At 37.4% G+C, this 25,349-nt stretch overlaps 1 protein-coding gene across 13 annotated transcripts in view; it reads right to left on the bottom strand.

Moving 5' to 3' along the window:
* ANKS1B (ankyrin repeat and sterile alpha motif domain containing 1B) overlaps window positions 1–25,349 on the bottom strand; it is a 1,348,113-nt gene that overhangs the window by 350,755 nt on the left and 972,009 nt on the right. For all 13 annotated transcript variants that reach the window (XM_031941007.1, XM_031941002.1, XM_031941004.1 and 10 more), the window contains one exon: window positions 2,943–3,095. In XM_031941007.1, coding sequence (XP_031796867.1) covers window positions 2,943–3,095 — 153 coding nt within the window. The remainder of the gene's footprint in view (window positions 1–2,942; window positions 3,096–25,349) is intronic.

Raw genomic sequence — 25,349 nt, 5'->3', positions numbered from 1 at the left:
AAGACTGCTAAGACCTGCCCCCTGTTGTTGTGTGATTGTCCAGTTGTTTCATTTATGTCTTTGTTTCCTTGGCAGAATCATTTGCCATTTCTTTCTCCAGCTCATTGACTAGTCAGGGAAACTGAGACAAATAAAATTAAGTGACTTGCCCAGAGTCACATAACTAACTAGTAAATGTCTGAGGTCAGATCTCAGAAAGATGAATCTTCCAGACTCTGGGCCTGGTGCTCTCTACCAATGAGCCACCCAACTGTGCAGAATTTGCCATGCAGATCTCACAAATCACCCATGGAGACATCTGGAGTATCTGTATTATATCCACTCTGTGGTAACAGGCTACAGCATGATGGTGGGTTTTACTCTGTTTCATTCCAGAATATCAGGGATCACAGCCCAACTTTGCAAAGCATGAGCGACTCTGAACATGTCTGTCCTTCAGTGGGGAGCCCTGTTCTTGAGAAGCTGCTGCATGGAGAGATGAGACCCACGGCCTATTTACACCACTGACTGAAGGGGAGCTAAGCCTTAGAGCCTATTTGCATGTATCATGTAAGATTCCCCTATAACAGATGGTTGTGAATATAACAGGGAGACCAGCTCCAAGTTCCCAGTGGAGAACTAGGATTCCTGCCAGGAGCAAGCCAAATAATGTAAAATAAAATAAAAAATTTAAATACAGTCTGGCTGAAAAGCAGGTTTTGTTTTCTCCTATTGCCACTCCATCCTCTCCAGAAGATAGCTAAATGACCTTCAGGCAGAGCATGAGGTTCCTAGGAACTCACAGCTTTTATGGGAAGAGAAGGAAACTGAATGCGAGTAATAGTTCCCGACATCATAGCAGCAAATGAGATAAAACAGCAAGATTTGTGTTTAAGTGGCTCTCCATAAAAGGGTAATTTTAATCAGATTTTCCAGGACAGACATTACTCCTAGACTAGACATTTTCAGCCTTAGAAAAAAAAATTAGCCAGTAATAATATGTATTATTCAACAATATTTTCATATTTGACATTTGGGAAAGCTAATGACATCTGAAAGGGGCGCTGTGGCTTTATGAGAAGAAATTGACTTTAATGGTAGCACAGACCACTTGTGGCCAATTTGGGAAAATTATCATCTTTCTTTTAAAGTTGATGAAGGCCTCTTTTCATTCATCAGTACAGAAGCATCCAAATTGGCCAAGTTATTCTCTAAAAGTTAATGCTTGCTGACTTCCTTTTCCCTGTAGGATCATAAAATCTTTAAGATCAAAGCAACCTTTGAGGTCATTTAGTCCAAACCCTATTTTAAAGCCATGAAACCATTTTACAATCTCTGTATAGTGTTTATCTAGTCTCTGAAGAACCCTAGAGATAAAGAGCTCACTACCTTTTAAGGAGGTTCTGTGCATTCGGGAGATAACATTGTTAAGAAAATCCTCAGAATTTTGGACAGAATCCTGGTTCTTTGAAACAGTCTTACAGGGCCAAGCAGATTAGGTCTAATTTCTCTTCCATAGGTGGCTGGAACTTTACATAGGGTTTCATCAATGTGGAGAGGTCACAAATGAAGAACTTCCTACCAAAATCCTTTGCAACCTGAAGGCTATGGGAGTTCCTTGGGTCCCTCAGAGATCAAGTGACTTGCCCAAAATCATCTAATTACTGTTTGTCAGAGCCAGGACCTCCTGATGTAGAGGTTGCCTCTCCCTTTACTCCATTCACACCATCTCTTGATCTTTCATAGCCAACTTTCTGAATCTTGGAAACTAGTGAACATGTCCTCTTCTGTCCATTCTTCCTTGAGTCTTCTGTTATCCTTGCTAAACACCCCCTGTTCCTCTGACAGATCCTGAGAGAAAACTTTGTGCAATTTAACTTTAAAAATAAATTATTTAAAAATAATTGTCATAATGCTAAATCTAAAATCTTAAGTTTGTTTTGATGTCCTTATTTTCTGGGGAGCATCGTGACTGAATTGAGAGCTAGAGATTTGAAGTCTTGCCTCTTGACATAATGGTTGGATGACTCTATATAAATCTTGGTGGTTTTATGACTATAAACTGGGTAATAAATGCCAATCTACATAGATAGAAGAATTTTCCTTATTGGGAGTCACCCAATGAAATTGCAGCCTATATCCTACCTTTCCATATGTTTTTATGTCCCCAGAAACAGAGTACTTGAGATATAAATACATACATACACATACACACACACACACACACAAACCCAAAATTGCTACTATTTCTTTTCTATGTAATTTTGAAAATTTACTAAAATTTGGTTGATTTTGGCTTGAATGCATGCTAGAGGATATTAACCAGCTTTCCAGAATGGATGGACTAAAGTCTATTCATCAAAGGAAAAAAATAGAGATAAAACAAGGCACCATTTCCCAGAAACAGCATCCCATGTAGCATCTTCTTAAAGAACAGCAAGCTCCATCCCTTTCCCCAAATGTGTCAGTTTAGATACATGACTAATTGAATCATAAAAACCATGCTAATCTCTTGAATGGTAGCTTTTATCTTAGGAAGTTAAGACAACTAAGAATCAAAATGCAAGCCTGAATTTAATAATGATGATAACATTATACTTGTCAGAATGACTCTCTAAATGACCACTGGATAGATCAAAATAATTTCTTTACATGGGATGTTAAGAGAGTTTCTTTACATAGTACAAGTATCCTTTAAGAATTTCTTCCTATCTCCCAAGCATTCCCTTCTTTCTCTAATTTGAAGATTTTAGTTTATGTCAAAACTTGCTGCAGGGGTTATGAAATGATAAGAAAATATGGGATATAAAAGAAAGAAAGGTTGACGTCCATACAAAGAGAAAGGGGATGTCCACGTTCAGATGTTCATGGGAGTCATAAAGAGCATGCAGATCATTATTTTAAAGTATTAATTCCATCCATCAGAGTTGCATGGTGGAGGGGCTTTTCAATGATTGACTTACGTTAATTAGCTCCACCTCCCAGATTTTTTTCAACAGGTCCATGGATGTGTAGCCGTTGATGAGGAAAGATTTGGTGTAGTCACCCAGTTCAATGGAGTCCAGCCACTCTGCCACAGAGGTGGGATGGTAGCCATCATGGCCAATGGGCCTCATCTAGAATGAAAAATTTGAAAATACTGTTAATGCTCATTTTAATTGACACCTTTGTGTTCCAATAGGATGTGTGCTGCAATTTGAAAATGCATTTGATTTGAGCACCAGATCTTTCTGGGGAGAAGAATTAGTATGCAAATAGAGATATTGTATATATAGCCTCTTGAGAATTTATAGCCGTTAATGGCACTAAAGCAAAGTTGTTAATAATTCTCAAACTGATTTCATTTTCAAAGAAATGCATCTGAAGATTTCCAATTCAATTTTAATTCTACCTGTTCCCTTCTCTCTCCCTCTTTCCCTCTCTCCTCTCTTCTCCTCTCCTCTCTCTTTCTCTGTCTCTCTTCATGTGGGACTATGTCTCTATGCGTGTGTCTTTCTCTTTCTCTTGTCCTGTTCTCATTCTTGTTTATTCCTCCCCCCTCTCTCTTTCTCTCTGTCTCTCTCCATGAGTGTTTATATCTCTATTCATGTGTTTCACTCTTTCTTCTGTCCTGTCCTGTTCATTCTCATTCTTTTTCATTCCTTCCCTCCTCCTTCTCCTCTCCTCTCCTCTCCTCTCCTCTCCTCTCTTCTCCTCCTCTCCTTTCTTCTTCTTTCCTCTCCTCTCCTCTCCTCTCCTCTCCTCTCCTCTCCTCTCCTCTTTCCTCTCTCTCTCTCTCTGCCCTCTTCCCCATTCCCACTAAATCTGTCAAACATCTCTGCCAGGGATGTTCCTGTCAAAGTGTAGGGGGAAACTTCAGAATCTAATCTCACGGCTGGAAAGGGTCTTAGAATTCATGTCATCCAAGCCAGATAACCTGAGTCTGAATCCTTATTTTTCCACTTTTACCTACGTGACCTTGGACAGGTCTCTTCATCTCAACGGGTCTCAGTGTGTTAATCTATAAAATGAGTCATCTTAGCATTACACCCCCAGATGGTCTGGAAAGTGTTTTTTCAGTTAAGAATTGATGGCCTTATGATGCTGTGGGTGACCTCTTAGACTCTTTCCTGCTCCTGCTCCACAATGCTGAATGATTGGGAATTGGATTCAATGCCATTTGGAAGGCAAAAGACTTTTGTCTTCAAAAGTGGATGTCATTATCTTGTTCTGCAGATGCTCTGAAAAACTTGAGTTTTTAAAAGTATGTGTGTGTATGTATATATGTGCATACACACACACACACACATATATGTATGTATGTATTTGTGTGAGTGGCTCAAGTAGAGTGGTCAATGTGAGCTTGCTGAAGCAACAACACGCTTCCATGACAAACCCCATGAAAAAGACTGATGAGGGTTCTGAGACGATGTGTTCTGCAGACACTCTGCAGTATGTCAGACATTAATATAGAGCACCCTGGCAGACAGCCTCCCATTTTTTTGTCAGCTATATACAGAACATTTTTTACTTTCTGAGAACAAAGAAGTGTGACAGCAACATAATGCTTCTGAGCTTAAATTGGAGTGAGAAAGCAATTGAAGCCAGAGAAAGTTCTGAGCTCAACATTTTATGGGAATTATCCTTTAACCCTGATTTAAAGATTAATTTGAATTTATGTTTGGGGAAATAGGGTCTACTTTCAGGATGTGACAGATTTTATCGCTCTAATTATTGGGGAGGATAGGTACCAGATTATCACTTTTTAACATGAGTCCTTTGGTAAGATTCCCCCAGATCTGGAAAACTGAGTCATGAGGTCCTTCTTCTTGGGGATTCACATATACAAACATAATTACTTTGGTTTGCAGAGAGGCATAAATTAGAACCTTTTATGTGGCTATATGTAATCGTTTTTTGTTGAAAGAGATTCTAGAAATTGTTATGACAGCTGTAAAATGTATATATCCAACAGGAGTGGTGGTATAGTGGAGAAGGGGGGGGTGCCTTGTAGCTGGGATGCTGGGCATTCCCAAAGACCCCAGTGGGCTTATATCTCAGATCTTTCTGAATATCAAGAGAATAGTATAAATATAGCTGTGTGCTAGTAAATATTTAATACCCAGTTTTCCCCATTTGCTCATGATATACTTTTTCTTTTTCATTTGTTTTTGACATTTACTTTTATACAATTTTGATTTTCATTTTTTCTCCCTCCCTCTCCTTCCCTTTCCTATGGTGGCAATCAATATGATATAGATTGTACTTGTACAGTCATATTAAATATATTTATACATTAGTCATGTTGTGAAAGAAGAGTCAGAACAAAAGGGGAAAACCATGAGAAGGAAAAAAACAACAATAAAAATGTGAAAATATACATCATTCCACATTAGTCATGTTGTGAAAGAGTCAGAACAAAAGGGGAAAACCACGAGAAGGAAAAAACAATAAAAACATGAAAATATACATATTTCACATTAGTCATGTTGTGAAAGAGTCAGAACAAAAGGGGAAAACCATGAGAAGGAAAAAAATGACAATAAAAAGGTGAAAATATACATCATTCCACATTAATCATGTTGTGAAAGAGTCAGAATAAAAGGGGAAACCATGAGAAGGAAAAAAATGACAATAAAAAGGTGAAAATATACGTCAACCTACATTCAGATTCCATAGTTCTTTCTCCAGATATATTTAGCATTTTTCTATCATGAGTCTTTTAGAATTGTCTTAGATCATGATACACTTTTAAGCTTAACTTGAATTATTAACATTTTCTCTATCATTTTCTTAAATCCAGAATATCAACAAAACAACAAACTAAGCCCTCATAAGTAGCTTTTGCTGATTTCCAAATACTCTCACTGAAAATTTAATAATTGACTCTAGTTTGAGCTGCTTCTATCACATTCCTTTATGAGTATGAGAAATTCATACTTTCTATAATTACTTGTCATTATTTGGCATTCATATTTCTTCCTTTTTTCTATTCTTTTTTCTTTTTATTCCTGTCTTAAATTTTTTTTCTTCTCTTCTTCCCTCCTGTTCTAATCTTCCTACTGATTTCCACCTACATATAATACTTTCAAAATGCTCATTGTTTTAAAGGTACAGTGGAGTCTTTTGTTCAAGCTAGATTTTCTGCTACATTTTTCATAAATATTTTGTAAATCTTCTTATGATTTATTATGTAACCACCGCCAAAGAGCAGACAAAACTCCTCAGTGCTCAGCACCTTCTTCAGAAATGGAGAACTTTATCACAGCAAATGCCACATCTGTCATCTTCCTTCAAGCCCATGAGTACAAGTCATAATCCATTCACACCTTTTTATCCTTCATGATTCTTGTCCATGTCTTAAAATCCTACTAGGAAAATTAATCCAAAGTTCTATAGGGCTTCTGAATCTTTTAATGCTTTGTGGACACCAGGATAGCATTTGGACTCTCTTTATTCTTATTTTATGAATGGTCTATCTTTTACAGTAGGGGTTTTTGATTTAAGATTCATGAACTTGCTATTTTAGTATTCTGACAACTGTATTTCAATATAATTGCTTTCCTTGGTAGTCCCCAGCATTTTATTTTACACATATAAAATTATTTTGAGAAGGGCTTCACAGGTTCCCTCAGACTGTCCAAGGGGTCCATGATACAAAAAAAAGGTTAAATATCTTTTTTATTTTGGCTCACTTTCTGGCACTCAACCTGGACCAGGTCAAAAGAGGGTGGGTTAACAATCCACACAGGAAAAATCAAATGGATGAAAAATAGGTTGTGTTCAGACTATGACTGGATGATCTGTCTATCTGGGTTAGTGGTATTTGGTGTCTTTTTAAATATATGTGTTGTTTCCCCCAAAAGAATATATGATTTTTGAGGCAGGATCTACTTTATTCTTGCCTTTGCTGCCTTAACTCTTTGAACAGAACCTGTCACTTATCTGCCAGTGAGGAAAATCAGAGAATAATTCAAGATTGGAACTGGTGTTCAAGGCTATGCAGTGTTCCCCAGGCATGAGCCTGCTTATGTTGTCTAACTGCAAAGATAACACACATGGTATTGAAGAATTGATAACAGTTTTTGTTTACTTTAAATTTGTTTGTTTTGTTTGACATTTAAAGACCCTCACAATCTGGCTTCGGGCTACCTTTCTAGACTGATTACATATTTCTCTAACTCATGCATCCTATCTTTTTGCCAGACTGATCTCCTTGTTATTTCCTGTATTGCTATCCTATCTCCCACAAGTTTTTTCTTCACCAAGCTAAACATCCCTACTGCCTTCACTATGGTATGATTTGAAAGCCTTCCCTTCCCTTGGTTATCTTCCTCTGGGACCCTTTGGAGCTTACTATTCTCTTTTCTAAAATATGGTACCCAGAGCTGAACATAAGACTACAGATGTGGGCAGACGATGGCAGAATGCAAGGGGGTTACTGCCTTCTTGTTTTAATCCTATGCTTTATTAAATTAAATTAGTGTTTTTCTTTTTTGCTACTATATTACACTGTTGACTTACATCTGAATTACGTATACTGAACTCTTGGATTTTCTTTATATAAACTGTTATATAAAGATGAAATATTTATAAAATAGTTTACAAATTTTACAGATGAGGGTATTATCATTATTAATCTAAAGTTAAGTTTGAATCCCACCTGAGATACTTACTGCCTATATGGTACTGGTCAGGACCTGAATTTTCTCATTTGTAAAATGGAGGAATGATCTCTAAGAACTCTTCTAAACCAAAATCTATGGTCTTTTGATTCTATGACCCCTCTTCCTCCACTTCACCCTTGTAAAGTTGATTTTTAAACCCAAATTTAAGATATATCTACCTCTAATTTATTTTACATTATTAGATATAGACATTATTTCTGTCTATATCATTGAGAACTTGTGATTAGGAAATTGCTAGTGGTAAAAGAAGAGAAAGAATATTTGATGATATCCTGGCCGTTTTTTTAATAGCTCAGGTTGGCTTTACAGCATAGTAGGTCTGAGAGATTAAAGTGAAAGCACATCTTTGGAACTTTTGGACATCATTAGAGATGAGCTTAGAAGCGAAGGGGACCTGAGGCAGAGATTGAAACCTGTAGGAACCCCAGAGGATACAGAGCAAGGCTTGAGACAACTTGCAAATAGTTATGTGTGAACAAGATATATACAGGGCAAATGGACAACAGTCTCAGAGGAAAGGTGTGGGCATTAAGGGAAACAAAGAAAGGCTTCTTACTAAAGGTAGAACTTGCCTGAGGCTTGATGGAAGCCAAGGATGCAAGTGACAAGGAGCAAAAACTATACAGGTATCAGGGACAACCGATGAAAAGTCTGACAGAAACTCAGAGACATGACTCTCCCTAGTTTGGAGAATCTTGTGTGAGGAACAACAAGGAGATCAGTGACACTGGATCATGGTCCATGGGGAGGAGAATGAAGTAAAAGAAGACTGGAAATATAAGAGGGGCCAGGCTGGGAAGAGGGAAAAACAGAATTTTCCATTTGATCCTCAATGGAATAGGTAACCACTAGAGTTACGAAAGCCATTTCTAAACAAGCAAAGATAAGCGACAGATTTTTTCAACTACTAAAGTCCCTAAATAGTCATTGAATTGTCATCTGCCAAGCAAATTGTAAATCACCGGATTCATTTAAAAAATGTTCCAGCTAAGTATTGAGCTCTAAAGACTTGGAAGAAATCTCCTTACTTAGAATGTAAGCTCCTTAAGGGTGCGAATTACTCTTGCTTTTCTTTATATATCCTCAGAGCTTAGCCCAGTGTCTCATACATAACTGGCACTTAATAAATGCAAGTTGATCTGACTTGATTTATAGTAGGTATATAAATTGATATCTAAAGATCCAGGCTTGAATTCTGGCCCTGCCACTTGCTGGCTGTGTGACTTTGGGCACTTTTGGTGAACCTTTCTGGGCTTCCATTTACTTTCGTGTAAATGAAATAAGTGGACTAAATGATTTTTAAAGTTCTTTTTAGTCCTAAAACCAGGGATCTTCTAAGATGTTGATATAACAGAACAACTTTCGAGTCTACAGTAAGCCTGTAGCAAGATTTTCATCAGATAGAAGTATGGGAAGTGATCATTGGAAAAAGGTGGGATGGGAAGAAGATAAAGAAAGGATGCTGAAGAAGACCTGATGGACATGTCCGAAATACTGACAGAAGTATCAATAGAGAGAAAATTTGTCAATAATGGCATCCTATAGGTATTCACCTTTTGCTTCCCATATCTCCATTTTTCTTTTTTACCACTTTATTGGACCTGAATTGTTATTCTCTCTGCTTAGAGATCTTCAATGATGTCTTTTTGCCTCTAGAACAAACACAAACTCTGCAGCCTAGTTTCCAAATCTCTCCACAATCTGGTTTGAAACTTCAGTTTCATTGCATATTAATCCCCTTTATGAGAGATAACTGTGATACAGTCCTTAGTAAATTAGAAAACCTGGGTTCAAGTATCATCATACTGGCAGTTTGATCCTGAGCTGATTATTTAACTTAGAAAGATTTATAGGGACCTCCTTAGGTGGTAAGGGCATCTAGATGGCACAGTGGATAGAACCCTGGGCTGAGAATCAGGAAGACCTATCTTCATGAGTTTGAATTTGACTTCAGACACTTATTAGCTTGTGACCCTGGGCAAGTCACTTAACTCTGCCTCAGTTTACTCATCCATAAAATGTGCTGGAAAAGGAAATAGCAAACCCACTCTAATATTTCTGCCAAGAAAATCCTAAATGGGGTTACGAAGAGTTGGACATGACCGAAACAACCCAATAACAACAACTAAAGATAAGATGCAGAAAAAGTACTAGCATGAATTGGTGGTAGAGGGGATTTTCTGACATGGAAGTTTCTTATAGTGACAAAATCACTAATCCAATACAGATCCTATATGAAATGTTATATGCTATAAAAGGCTGTTTATCTCCTGCCCTCTTCAGTCTAGCAGAATAGTTTTCTAAATAGGAACACAAAACTTATTGCACTCAAGGTCCAGGAATTGGTAAATGCCAAGTATTCAGCATGGAAGTCATTAAATATAAATACAATGATTAAGTTAAGTCACCTTCAAACTGAAAATCCTCAGATTGTATGGTAGGTTGTCTTAGTTATATCAATAAAAGAGAGTGTGATATCCAATGCTGACATTATATTGAGATACAAACATGATATATTTTGGACAATGTATCTCTTGCCTTGTATTTCAGGAGCTCTCTTATGTTTTTCTCTCTTAGGCTCCAAAGTACAAATCCCCACAGGGGTATCCCTCTTTGAACCTCCTCTCCTTAGTTGCTGTCCCATTTTGGCAACACTCCACACCACGTCATCCCTGCTGATGCTGTGCTATTCTCTACCTATTTCCCTTTCCTCTTTTTGCTTACCTTATCACCTTAAAAAAGGTTTTATTTGCTTTCAACAGTACTCTTTTATTCTATCATTTCAGTCATGTCTACTCTTCAATGACCCCATTTGGGGTTTTTTTGGGGCAAAGATACTGGGAGTGGTTTGTCATATCCTTCGCCAGCACATTTTGTAGATGAGGAAACTGAGGCTGGCAGAATTAAGTGACTTGTCCATGAATCAGTAAATGTCAGAGGCTGGATTTGGACCTAGATTTTCATGATTCCAAGCCCAGCACTCTTTCTACTGTGCTACCTATACCTAAAAATAAATAAGTAAATATAAATATAAATATATATATTAGAGAAAATGGACTGGATTTGGAATCAGAGGAAGAAATTCAAATTCCAGTCTTTCTATTTATTACCTGCCTGGCTTCTGGAATACAATTTGAATTTTTACTTTTGTTCCTCAAGGATCCATGATTTCATCAGTTTCACTTTCTCTTGTCCTTATATAGAGACTTTGGAGGTCCCTGAACTTAACCCTTTCATTTTACAAATATTGAAACCAAGGCACCGAGAGGACTTGTCCAAGATCACATAGATAGGGTCAAAGCTGAGGTTTAAACTTAGGTTTTAAGACTTCCTCAACCAGTTCTCTGTTATGTGGTCCACCCTTGTGATCCTTTAATATGGACATTGATAAGCTATCTGTTGACCAGAAAAGGGTGGCCAGAATGGAGAATGAACCTGAAACTATCTCACATAAGAAACGATTTAAGGAACTGGGGATATTTTTCCTGGAGAAGAAAGCAGCAAAGGTTACATACATAATAACCTTTTAAAATGTTTGAGAACTGTGACATACAGAAGCATGAAATATATTCTGAAGTCTCCATAAAGTAAAATCAGCACTATTTGTTGCAAGGCACTGAGAGGCAGATTTAGCTTCAGGATAGTGAAGGATTTCCTAATAATCACAGCTGCCACCAAATGAAATCAGTCACTTTCTGAAGTAGTTAGTTTATTATCCCTGGAGGTAATGAAATAGAAACCAAGTCATTGGATCACAGTGGGAGCTGGAAGGGACCCCCGAGGATATCTTTTCTAATTTCCTCCCCTTGGAGATGAAGAAATTAAAGTTCAGGAAATTTTGTGATTTGCCCAAGATCACCCCGCAGGTGACTACTTGAAGAGGATGCTATGGGAGGCTCTCAGGTGCTAGATGAAGAGTTGGTTTTGTTCCATCTTTTCTTGCTACAATTGCATGATCAGCCCTTTTGTGTTCCTCTTCCTCCCCTCCAGTTGGGATGTCCAATGCTCTTCTATTCTTGAATCCTTTTCCTTTTCCTCATTTTACACATGAGGAAACTGAATATTAGTGAAGTTAAATGACTTGACCAGGTCATAAAATCTATGAACTGAAGCAGTTATGTTTAAGGTTAAGTTTCTCTCAAACTGGCATGAACTCTGCTTGAACTTCCATGGGAAAATATTTGCCAAATATTACCAAAATATTTACCAAAATTTTTCTTGAAAAGTTGACATAATGGCTTCTAAATATGATTGAGATACCTCGATAATTATTTGTCAATATAGACTAAGGAGATGCCCATGGAAGAGTAAGCAAAATCTTTATCCCCTGGGACTAAGAGATGCAGCAATTTGGACACTACTGGAACGTTTCCCTTTAGAGGCCATGGATTATAATATGAACCTAAAGATCACAGTTGAATGTTTCTTTTTTAAAAAGCTCAAATTCTGATTCAAATTCTGAGTATTATTAGTTATATGTTATGAATTTTCACTGTATAGAGGAAGAACATTATAATATGTACTCATAAATATTAAAACAGGATAGTAACATTTGATTCTCCAGCTGCAATGCCTTCTGCCCAAAATTAATAATAATAACTAGCGTGTATATATACTGTTTTACATTTTGCAAAACATTATGTATATACCCTCATTAGATTTTTATAGCAGCCTTTTGAAGTTGATTCTATTACCATCCCCATTTTACAGAGGGGGAAACTGAGAGTGAGAAGCTAAGCGATTGGCTGGGGGTTACATTGCTAATAAACACCTGAAACCATATTCTAACTTAGGTCTTCCTGACTTTCTGTCCAACATTCTATCCAAAATGCCTCTTAGCTGCCTTATTTTATGTACACAAATAGTTATGTGGGTATCTCATCTTCCCTAATGAAATATAAATAAACTCCCTGAGGGCAGGGACTGTTTACTTTGTGTCTCTGCAAAGCCAGAACCTAGAATAATGCTTTGGCAAATGGGAGGTACTTCATAAATGCTTGCTGCTTACTTGATATTTTCAGCAATAGCAGTTATTTGAAACACAATTGGGATTGAAAAAGGCAATAACAACAAAAAAGCCTTCTGAATGGGCAAAATAAATTTTAGAAAATTCTTTTGTCTTACTCCGAGGAATGCCCTTCAATCCTTCATTCAGAGCCTATTTTTTTCTTAGTTTATATTCAGTTTTAACAAGCTTGGTTATTTGATGTCTCAGTTTACTACAGTTAAGTAGCAGATGATCTGAAGGAGGTATGATCATGGGGAGAAAAGGGAATGCTGTTAGAACTGTGGAAGTTGACTGCAGTAAAAATGTCAGTTGACCTTGTGACAGCTGGGGAGAAGGCAGAAAAATGATCAGAAATAGATATAAGGGTTCATAGACCTCTGTGGTTTGGGGTCATTTAGCACAGTTGGCAAAAAAACCCTTCTCATATCAAGAAAACCCCAAAACATGGCTCCAGTCAGTCAGACAACTAGTTTTTCTTTAGCACTTACCATGTGTCAGGCTAAAGTGGGGACACAAAAAGAGGCAAAGACAGTCCCTGCCCACAAGGAGGTTACAATCTAATGGGAGAGACAATGAAACAATCTCTAAATACGAGCAGGATATGTAGAGGAAGAATGGCAGGTGAGCTCAGAGGGAAGGCAAGAGCCAGAAAGTGGAGCCATGAAAGTCTTGAAAGATACCCTAGGAGCCAAGAAACAGAGGTGGTGATGGAGAAATCCAGCTTGGGAACTGTCAGTGGAAATGAACAGAGTGAAGAGATGGAAGCTAGTAGGTGGGGCCAGTATAAATAGGGTACAGACTGTGAAGACAGAAGAATATGAAGAGCTTTAAATAAGAAAGAAGTCTAGGAAGGTAGGAAGAGTCCAAGTTGTAAAGAGCTTTAAATGCTCAAGAAGAGAGTTAGATGAAATTGGCTGGTATTTTTAATTGTTTTGTTCTTGTCGAGTTGCTTCAGTCATGTATGACTTTCTGTAACCTCATTTACAGTTTTGTTGGCAGAGATACTGGAGTAGTTTTTAGTTTCCTTCTCCAGCTCATTTTACAGATAAAGAAAACTGAGGGAATCAAGGTTAATTGACTTGTCCAGGATCACACAACAATCCAGAACTGAATTCAAATTCAAATCTTCCTTTCTCCAGGACTGGATGCTCTACCAATTGAACTATCTACTTGCCCATTCTCTGCAATTCATATTCATTAATTTATTTAACAGATATCTTCCCTTTTTGTAGAGTTCCAGACAGGAGTCAGATGCTGTATCATCTCAGTTGTACCTATGAGGCCTTATTTACCTTTCTATATTAAGCTCTTCAGTTCATTTTTCTTATTACTCATATTCTGAACAGCTGGGTAAAGACATCATCAACATTGTTATCGGCTCTCTCTTCCTTGGCTTTGTCATTTGTGAATTCCTGGGCATTTTAACTACCCTTCTTCCTATGTCATACCTACGAATCTCTATGGCTTTTGGCTTAGTCATTATATGTGGGCAGCTTTCTTGCCTCCTTTCCATGTTCGGTTAAAAGCCCTCTTCATCAGATCCATTAGTCACCAGGCAAATATACTATATCCAATCCTCATTATTGGATTCAGCCAATCAAACCAACATCTTAACACCTGTCTCAAAACCCTACTCTTTGACACTGCCTTATTAAATAAATTACTTCTCCTATCTTGAAACCTCTATCTTCAAACAGTAACAATAATGAAAATATCACTGTGCTCATAAAAGTTTTAGTTTCCTATCTTGTATAAGGGTTCTTATCCTGGGATTCATTAACTTGCTTATAAAATATTTGGATGAATGTATTTCAATGTAATTGGGTTTTTTGATGATTCCATGTATTTTATTTTATGCATTTAAAAAATTTTGTCCGAGAAGGGACCAAAAGACTTCATAACACTGATGAAGGGTTCCATGGCACAAAAATGGTCAAGGATTTCTGTTCTATTGATGCTGAAAGTCCTTAGCCTCACTTATCGTCCAGTGGAGAGATTTCAGGGTGGTATATGAAAATGAATGGGAGAAAATGAATCTTTCTTTTGATATAATTAGTTTCCTTTGAAACCTATTAATTTTCTAGCAGGCTTCTAAGAACATTATTCTGAGAAGGCGTCCATCCTAATCTCTATATTTTCCTTGGTGACATCTTTTGATATAGAAGGAATCCCAAGAACTGGATAATAGTGATCAGAAAATAGAAGCAAACAGAGAGACTCTCAAAGCCAGAATTCGACTCTTCCTGATTTCATGGCTAGTACTATCTAGTTATTTCTGGTAATATTAAGAAAACATTCTGGTGCCTCTTGATTTGGTTAAGATAGCTATCAGGACTTATATTTTCTTCTCTTGGCAGTGGCTATGGCCCACCATCATTCTTCTTGGAGCACAGAAAGCTTCTTTCTTCATCCTATTTGATCATCTTTGAGAACAGTTCTCATAATTTCAGATGTTCTCCTTCCTTGCTTTTTCTATATCATATTTTTCTAGATGTCTGAATCTCTCCATGACTCAACTGATTTTTTTGTTTAATTTAGTTTTCTTTTTGAAGCTTGTTTTCTTTCTTTTTTTGACTCCTACCCAATGCTTCATTCTCTCTCCGAATGCAATAATAGCCAGAGAGAAATCCAACTAGCCCTTTCACTTTCTCATTTAGGATAAGTTCAACTGACAATGAGGAAATAGTTGACATTAAAGTCAAGTGTGAAATAAGTAAACGTTCCTTGTAATGGTAGCATCAGATGTTGCTATGAGATCAAAGGAGCAGAGAAACTGGATAAGGACTTTGATCTCAGCAATTATATTCCTTTTCAGAGAAATTCATGGATATTCATAGAATCTCAATGGTAGAAGACTTAAAGATCACTGAATCCAAAGTTCTTGTCTTAAAGATGAACAAATGGACCCCCAGGGAGTTTTAATGACTTGGCCAATGTCCCAAAGTCAGTTATTGACAGAAGAGATACTGAAACTCAGGTCGACTAGTCAATAAGCATTTAGTAAGTGCTCACTATTTATCAGGCACTACATGGTCACCCCATCTCCACAGAGTGAGAGCATAGGATCACAGATTTAGAATTGGATGCTTTCTTTGATCTCTCCTGTTTGACAGATTAAAAAACCAAGGTACAGGATGTATAAGTGACTTGCCCAATAATTCAGCTAACAACAACAATAACGACATTTATTTAGTGCTTTTGAGGTTTTCAAAACTCTTTACACAAGTTCCCTTACTTGATCTTTAAAACAACCTTAGGAAGTAGATGCTAATTTATTAGTCCCATTTTACAGATGAGGAAATTGAAACCAAGGGAGCAAACTGGCTACTTACAAGTTAGTATCTGAGGTAGGATTTGAATTCTGCTCTGACTCCAAATCTAACATACTATCTACTTTGCCATGTTGCCTTCTCATTTTTATTTTAGGAGCTCCAGGAAAATAGGCATTTAATTGGCAAGAAAGATGTATGTCCATGTAGGGTTGGAGATGACAAAAACACAAAGAAAATCCAGGGATACCAACCACCCCCTCCAAAGTCCTCTTCTATCTTTACACTTTCCATTTTTGCTTTTTCTAAAAACACTATCATCCACAAGGATAAGAAGGGAAAGACAAAAAAAAATGATACAATAATTCCGTCTTTTGGATCCAATTCCTGTCTCCCCTTTTGTGAAGTGAGAGTGGGGGTACATCTTGTAATGTTTTAATTTTAGCTTTCTTTCACACATTAGTCTAATATTCTCTTTTAATCATAGTTCCAGAGAATCCCATTTTGCAAAGTAACAAGAAGGCAAGGGTAGTTAGGTGGCACAGTGGATAGAAAGAACACTGAGCTGAAGTCAGGAAGATCTGATTCAATTCAGGCACTTACTAGTTATGTGACCCTACACAAGTCACTTCACCTTGTTTGCCTCAGTTTCCTCATCTATAAAATGAGCTGGAGAAGGAAGAAACAAACAACTTGGGATCTTTGCCAAGAAAACTCCAAATTAAACCATGAAGAGTTGGACATGACTGAAATGACTGGACAATGACAACATGAGGAAGCAAGAGTTCCTTATCTTAGGAACTCTCAATTTATGAAATTGTAAGTTAACCATTCCTACGTACAAATGACCACTGGGGACTTCTAAGATAGAACCATCACTTGAACTCTTGGATGGTCCTATATTCTTTAATTCAGAATAACTGGGGAGAGAGTAATGTGGAGAGATGCCACGTTTTATATAAATATTGTAATGGGTCCTGGTGCTTTCTCTCAAGAGGCAGACAAGCCAAGCCAACAAGCTTCATTAATTAAGTCCCTCCCATGAATCTGGCACTGAGTTAGGTCCTGAGGACACCAAATATATCTGTTCTCAAGGGGCTCATGGTCTAATGGAGAGATGATTATTATACAGATGCAGAGAGCTCATAAGTTACCTAGGAACATCTTGGAATTTTCTTGTGTAGTCTCAGACCTCTTCAATATTACTGAGGGAAAGGCATATTGCTGGAACCTCTAAATGGAATCTAGAACTCCTTTCTTCCTCCATAGGGAACATTTTATAAAAGGATGACAGGAAAAGTTCAGAAATTACTATTATTACCATACTTTAGGGACATTATGTGTTAAATGGACTTTTCTAGGCTGATCTGAGGACCCTACCCTCCATTTATAATACTCTTTGAGAAAATGTGTTTCAAATTCCCAACAGCCTACCAAACAGCAAACGGACTTCCAAGATAAAAGACCATTAGTGATTGTGCACCAGTCAAACAATTACATTTATTTCTACTTCTTATTGCTCAATTTGTGAACAAGAAAAATGCTTTCCCTCATATGTTCGAAAATATGTTGAACTTATTCAACCAATGAAAATGAAATGGATGTATTTAGATTCCATTATTTTGGCCCCTAAACAACTACATGGCATAATGGATAGAGCTAAATATATGCTAGGAAGTGATTTGAACTCAGATCTTCCTGATATCATGTGTAGTACTTGGCTTGTTGTCTTTAGAAGTAATGATACAAATTCTTTTGCACCTTTTAGCTTGGTGATAGACATGAAGATTTGGTGTTGGGAAGACCTGAGTTCAAATTCAGCTTTGGAGACTTACTATCTGTGTGATCTTGGGCAAGTCATTTAATCTCTGTCTGCCCTCTGTAAAATGGGAGTTATAAGAAGATCTTCCTCTTAGAGTTTTTATGTAGACAAAATTAGATAAATCTTAAAGTGCAAAAGAAAATGAAAGTTATGATGATAATGTTGGGTGAAGAAGCAGAAATAATACTTGAAAAACTGAAATTAGGAAGACTCACACATGAGATTAAGACAGAAGAAAATATTTTTAAGACTTGCAGGACTGGTTTTTAAGAATTTTCAATGAGGGGAAGAAATCCATAATCTTGGGGAAGAAACATAAATGATTTTATTATGAAATAAAGGTGATGGAAAAATCAATCAAGAACACATGGTGACATTTAACACTTCCTAGCTGTGTGACCCTAGACAAGTCACTTAACCCCAATTGCCTCAGGAAAAAAAAAAGAACAAATGGCCCATATACTAATCTTCTCATTTTCAGAAAATCTTGATACTGAATAATACTGAAGATACTGAGCTTTTTCTTGATGAAAATATTTGCATAATTCCCCACAATGGACTATATTACCAGTAATACAACTAATCAGAAACTGTAGAGAAATAAGATCTTCTTGTGCTAATTTTTTTTGGTAGATAATTTTAAAAAGTATTTAAATCAGTATATATTTAATTACAGAGACAATATTATTTAATGGTGATTCATAAGGATCAAAGGAGGTTTCAAATACAGACTTATGCTTATTAATTATGTTAGCTATTACTGTCATGGAGTATCTACTGTTCAGAGTCCTACTGAAAGGATTTCCTATGGATAGTGAAATCTTCTATATGCTCCTCTTTGAAGATGACATTATGCAGATTTCATAAAATCCTAGAGTTTCCTCAAAGACATCCATGACCATTTAAGAGAGATTTACATGCTGATGCACACAGGGAAAAAATGGATAAAGAACACATGGGATTCAGACTATTACAAACAATCTAATAGAGCATTGGAATCATGAAGTCCTGAGTTCAAACTCCAGCTCAGACGCTTAGTAGTTATATGCTTCTGGGCAGGTGACTTATACCTGTTTGCCTCAGTTTCCTCATGTGTAAACAATAGTGAATAATAGTGTCTATTTCCCAGAGTTGATGTACAAATAACATGAGATAATATTTGTAAAGCAATTTAGAAACCTTAAAAGCATTATATAAATGCTAGATCTTCTCTTCCTTCTAATAGTACCTTATTCAAGGAAGAAGTTCAGGTCAGACATCTCATTTCTCATTTGCCTGCTCTACTTTGCAACTTCTCTGATCTCCATCCTGACTCAGGAAGTTCATTATTGGGAAAACTTTATCAACTCACATGATCCAACCCGTCTTGGTAATTCCTCTCATCACGACTTTCTAGTCTTCATTTAAGGAGAAATGGGCACTCAGACACCTTATATCTCACCTAGTAGCACTACTTTGGGATTACTCTCACTTCACCATGCTCTAAAATTAGATGTTAGCTTTCCCCACTAGACTGTAAGCTTCTTGATGTCAGAGACTTTTTTTCTTCATATATCTATTCCCAACAATAAATACATAGCTGTTAATAAATGTTAATTGACTACTGATCAGTACAATGAGTTGATTCATCAATAAATAAAGCACTGATGGATATTTTTCATGGACTCTGATCTACCCAAGAACTGAAAGAGGTTTGGATCACATTTGAGAAATTGGCCCTCACTTTTGAAAATCTCAGGTTGCTTCCTGAAATAAAACTCCATACAAATCAATATCCCCTATATTGATATATACATATGGCTTCTAGAAATAATGATGACTGAATTGTCAATGTTGAAGATGACCCAAGGAGCAATGATGTAGAGAGCCACAGACAGTGGGGGAACTCTGGGTGAAATATAAAACCCTTTAGCCTAGAGGGAACCTGCTGACAATGTGTGGTTCAGCTCCCCATCTCTCTTGGCCTTCCTAAAAAATTAGGGGGCTGTGACAACTTGTGTTCTGATTGAAGTAGAGTGATACCAGGTGGCAAAGAATCATCTACATACAATAGCAAGTTGTTTATGTGGTCCCACGTGCACAGTATATACTGGGTGCATATTTCGGTTACATAAGGGTATTACGGTTTATAAACAGGAAAGAACTGGGAATAAACAGACTCTATTTTTCTACCATCCTCGGGAGTTCCATCTCATCACTTCTGCATTAGGAAAGTATATTTTAATCACTCTCGCATGGGAGCTCTAGAAAGCACAATATGTTTTTTCATCCCAACTTGGGAGCTCTAGAAAGCAGGACACAACACAATGGAAAGAGGCATGATAGATGGAATTAGGTAGCAGATAACCAGTGATAACTTATGGGTAAGGAATAGAATTTAAGACATTATCTAGGATATGTATGACCAGAAAAGGAGCTAGGCTGATCATGTAGAATGAAGGAAGACTAATAGACAGTCCAAGTGCTGTGTGGTGGTACCTGTGGGATGTTAGAAAAATAGAATATGGTTCCTGTCACAGTGGATGTATCTTTAAGGATAGTTTTGGAGAAATGGATAAGAATTCCCTAAAGATAAAAGGACCCAGATGGTTTGGGATTTGCAAACAGGTAAGGAGCACCCAAATCAATGAGATACAGATGTATGGAAAAAAGGAATAAGACTTTAGGTATAGTTTGTAAATAAAACAGTATCAAAACTTCGCTGTCTCTTTCTCTTCCTTTTTCTTTTTTCTTCTTTTCTTTTTCTTTCTTTCTTTTCTCCTTAATCCTTTTTTTACTTTCTCCTCTCCCTCCTCCCTCCCTTCCTTCCTCCTTCCCTTTTCTCCTTTCCTCCCTCCTTTTTCTCCCTCCCTCCCTTCCTCTCTCTTTTTCTCTCTCCCTTCCTCCCTCCCTTCCTCTCTCCCTGCTTCCTTCCTTCCTTCCTTCCTTCCTTCCTTCCTTCCTTCCTTCCTTCCTTCCTTCCTTCCTTCCTTCCTTCCTTCCCCAAGTCCAAGTTGCTTAGCTCTCTAGCTTCTTTGACTCTTTAAAAGTTATCAGGGAGCTGTTCAACCCAACTCACAAATCCTTACCATTAACACTTATTGAAAAAAATAAGCAGTTAATAAATGTGTAGTGAATGAAAAAGTTTCTCCTATATCTTTGAGAAGGTAGTGTATAATGGAAAGAGCTATCAAATCATTTTAAAATTATGGCTCTTCATAATCCCAGTTGGGGTTTTGTTGGCAGAGATATTGGAAGGATTTGCTACTTCCTTCTCCAGATCATTTTACAGATGAGGACACTGAGACAAACAGTGTCAATTCACTTGCCCATGGTCACACAGCTAGGAAGTCTGAGGCCAGATTTGAACTCAGGAAGGATAAGTCTTCCTGACTCCAGACTTAACACTTAATTCGCTGCATCACTTATCTGCCTACATTGCAGGTAGGCACTTAAAAATACTTGATGGTTAATAATTGAGAGACCTGAAGAAGAGTATGACTTGCCTCAGGTCACAAACTTACGCAAAGCCAGTATATGAATGTGGGTCTTCTTTTTGAAAATTCAGAAGGACCTCTCAAACATACCTCATGGGTGAAGAGGTCCTATGCTTAATCCTAAAGTTTCCTTGCTTTTATATCTCAGAATGGGGTTCTGGTAGTAACTACCAATACTGTCACAGGGATTAAAGTTTGAAATGTCACAAGGTCTGTGCCTATTGGAAATCTTGGCTCCCTTTAAGGAGTTGGACATAATAATAATAGGACAGTATAAACATGGAAAATAGAAAGGTCCATAGCAGAGATATAACCAAAAATCCTAATGCTTGATGCATTTTAACTTGGGGTGGGGACATGGGCAATATAGAGGACAGCCCATAATAGTGATGCGGAAGGATAGCAATACCTAATTAAAAATAAACATGTGACAAATTCATAATGGCTATTCTTTTTGGCAAAAGGTTAATTTATTTAGGGAAAAAGGTTACAGATAAAATAAAGGGATATAAGAGACACTAGGAATGGTAAACATGAAATAGAGTTGGAGAGCATATAGTTAGAAAGGAAAAAGTCAAGTTCCCCAGGGGAACTCACAATTAACCAGGAGAGAGAAAATTCTCTATGAGGTGGGAGAAAGCCATTGTCTGGCAGGTTAGACTAATTAGAATTAGCTGGAATGAGGAGAATGGTACCCTTAGAGGAAAGGGCAGATGAGGGAGAGAAAGAGAGTACTTCATAGTGGACTTAGTCCTGAAGAAAACTTAGCAAAGATCTTCATCATAAGTCATTGTTTTATAGGGGAAATTTACCCAGAAAAGTAAAGGCAGGGACTCAGAGAGAAGGGTCAGGAGCCAAATCTGGCAACTCAGAGGAAAAGGTAAGGAGTCAGATGGAACGTACCTAGCTAAAGATATGCTAATCAATATTTCAAAATTATGTTTGAACATACCCAGAGACTGGGGGATGAACAATGTTTTCTTCCTAGATAGTCTGGGAAAGCTAAGTCCCCATCAAGGTTATCTTAAAGGTTATTGTGATATCTTTAAAGATGCTAACTAAATTGGAGACAGGATGGATATATTAACAATAGACTCTGACTTTACATTATTCTGTATGAACTAGATTTGGGGTTCTTCCTGACAGGGAAAGAGAATAAGTTACATCAATAGGATACTGCAATTATATATAATCTCAGGGTAAGAGGAAAAAGGATGGAAATGGTGGTGGTTGTTTTTGTTTTGGAGAGGGAGGGTAATAATCACAGAATCATAAATCTAGATGGCACAATAGATAAAGCATCAGATTTGAGTCAGGAAGACTCATCTTCCTGATTCAAATATAGTCTCAGATACTAACTAGCTTGTGTGACCCTGGGCAAGTAACTTCATTGTGATTATCTCAATTTGTAAAACTAGCTGGAGAAAGAAATGGCAAACCACTTCAATATCTTTGCCAAGAAAACTCCAACTGAGGTCAGAAAGAGTCAGACATGACTGAAAAGGACTAAACAACAGCTATCAGAATAATAGATAGTTACTAGAGATAATCTCTATTCCAGAGGTACTTTCTAATTTTAACATTCATTTAGCAATTTGTTATTGTCCAGTAAATAAAATACCATTGAAAGAACATGAGAAAAACCCTTAAGAGGCAGGAAAAGCAAAGAGAGGGGTCATAGAGTATCCTTAAATGAATCTTCCTCCCATCCATTTATGTCCTCCTTCCTTCTCATGGGCCCACAACAACACAAAGCCTGAAGCAGTATGGTGCCAGGTCTGCCAGTTCTTGGGCTGAACATTTTCAAGCACCTTTGTCATGCTACCCTCCACCCCTTTTCTCTAACACTTTTATAAGCCTATCTGCATCCCATTATCTTTCCATCTTACTCTAATTGTTCAGTCCTGATGAAAACACTCTGAGTTCTTATTGTGTGTTTCCCATCAATGGATAAAATGATAATTTAAGATGGAACTAATTGAAGAAAATCATCCTTAATGTACTATATTCATCCCGCCACACTTCTGAGCACTTGCAGAATGTCAATAATGTAGAATGATGGCGATGGGCTGATATGGCTGGGGAAAGGAGGAATCGAAGAGAGATATCCAGGCAAATACAATAGCCATAGTTTTTATGAATATCTATAAAACTCAGTAATGTACCATTCCAGACAGAGGAAGGTCACCTTCAACTGCAGATTGTTATACAAATTAAAAGGCAGGGGAGACTACTGAGTAACCATCGTGTTCTGGGGGGAGCACAATGGCATGGATACAGATCATATATAGAATTACAGATTCTCAGAGATGGAAGAGAGCCCAGGGCCATCTAGCATAACTTATATTTCAGCAAGAATCCTCTCTGTGGTACTAACTCCTGAAAAGTGAGTAATCTCTGCCTGAAGAGCCTTCATTACTTTTGGATACATCTAATGTTAGTCCATCAGTCAATAAGCATCAATTACGGTCCAGCTACTGTGCGCTAAAGCCCTTCAAGTCCACTAGTGGGAGATTTACAATTTAAGGATCTAATTGTTAGGAAGCTTTACCTTAACATTGATCCTCAGTCTTCCCTGGTGTTCTGTGTTCTGCCCTCTGGGGTTCAATTAAACTAGTTGAATTCCTTTCAATATGATAGCTCTTTGGATACTTAAAGATTGCTATCATGTCCCCCCTGGATTTTTCTCTTCTGAAGATTAAACTTTCCCACATACTCAATCTACCCATACCCAATTTCAAATAGCGATAACATCCTTGTGGTCATCCTCTAGACTCGGAGTCCATGCACTCCAAAGGAGTCCAGAAGAAATTTTATGGGATCCTTGAACTTGGATGTACTCTTACGTCTTTATTTCTGTTAACTTTTGATTGAAAGTATTTATTATAATGATGAATTAAAAAATCCATCAGATTTTCTGAGAAGAGGTCTATTGGCTTCTGCAGTAAAGTATACAACCTCATCTCTAAAGACAAACAAGCTTGTCGATGTCCTTCCTAAAATGGGACATCAAGAACTGAAGCTAGATGTGGCTTGACTAGGGCATTATGGGGTATTCTCAGATTTCCATGGAACCAAGAGAGGAAAGTACCATGTTCTTTTAAATATCCAGGCACATGATATGGGTACCCATGTGACATTTTTAAATGTGGCTGGGATAGAGCCAGAAGTGCTTATATTCATCTTCCCATTTTCCAGGGTATGGCAATACACTTGTCTATCTCACCATTTTTTCCCTCCACATTTGCTTAGGAAACTCATTTAGCAGAAACTTTCTTTGAATGTTGGCTAACAATTTGCTTATTGTTATGGTCATTCCTGGATACAAAGTGGTAAAATGACAAGGGCAAGTCCTGAGTTCAAATCCTGCCAAAATATTCTCCTGAGTTCAAATCCTGCCAAAATATTTCTATTTATGTGACCCTAGGCAAATAATTTAATCTTGATGACCTTCAGTTTCCTTATCTATAAAATAGGGATGTTTACTTGCACTGCCTTCCATGAAGGTATGTTATGGAGGCAACATTTTGCAAGTCTTACAAAGCATGCATATGGCAATTATTGTTACCCTATGAGGTCAAGAATCTAAATTTGTTTCTGGGGTCATCAAAGGCACTTTCTTTGGCAAACCGACAACTTTATAACTCCTTTCTCTGACCCAATAAAGAAGAATCTGTCACATTTCTGAAAAGAATGTAAATTTGATCAGACTCTGAAATGAAAGTGTCCAGAGTAATGTAGAGCTGGAGGCCACAGACTCTCACAGCCGAATATTACAAATGAGGAAATGGCCTCAAAAATTTGAAGATATTTGTTCAAGGTCATGCAAGTAATAAACATCTGAGCTGGGATTTGAATTTGGGTTTGCTGACACATATATAATGCTCTTTCCAAGGGTCCTTCTGGGTCATTTAGTCTAGACCCTTAATTACAGAAACAGAAAATAAAGTCTAGAAAGTTAAGTGACTGCCTAAGGTGTCATAGAGATCTGATAGGATTTCAACTACAGGGGTGGAAAAGACCTCAGAAGATATGGGGATCCACCTCACCCCGAGTCTTACAGAATGGGAAACTGAGGTCCAGCAATTTGCCCAGTCATAAGACTAAAGACTAATTCAAATCAAAGGA

This window comes from Sarcophilus harrisii, chromosome 5, assembly GCF_902635505.1.
Source record: "Sarcophilus harrisii chromosome 5, mSarHar1.11, whole genome shotgun sequence".
Taxonomy (NCBI): domain Eukaryota; kingdom Metazoa; phylum Chordata; class Mammalia; order Dasyuromorphia; family Dasyuridae; genus Sarcophilus; species Sarcophilus harrisii.
Note: the sequence above shows the minus strand (reverse complement) of the source record. Positions and strands in the feature narration are given on the sequence as shown.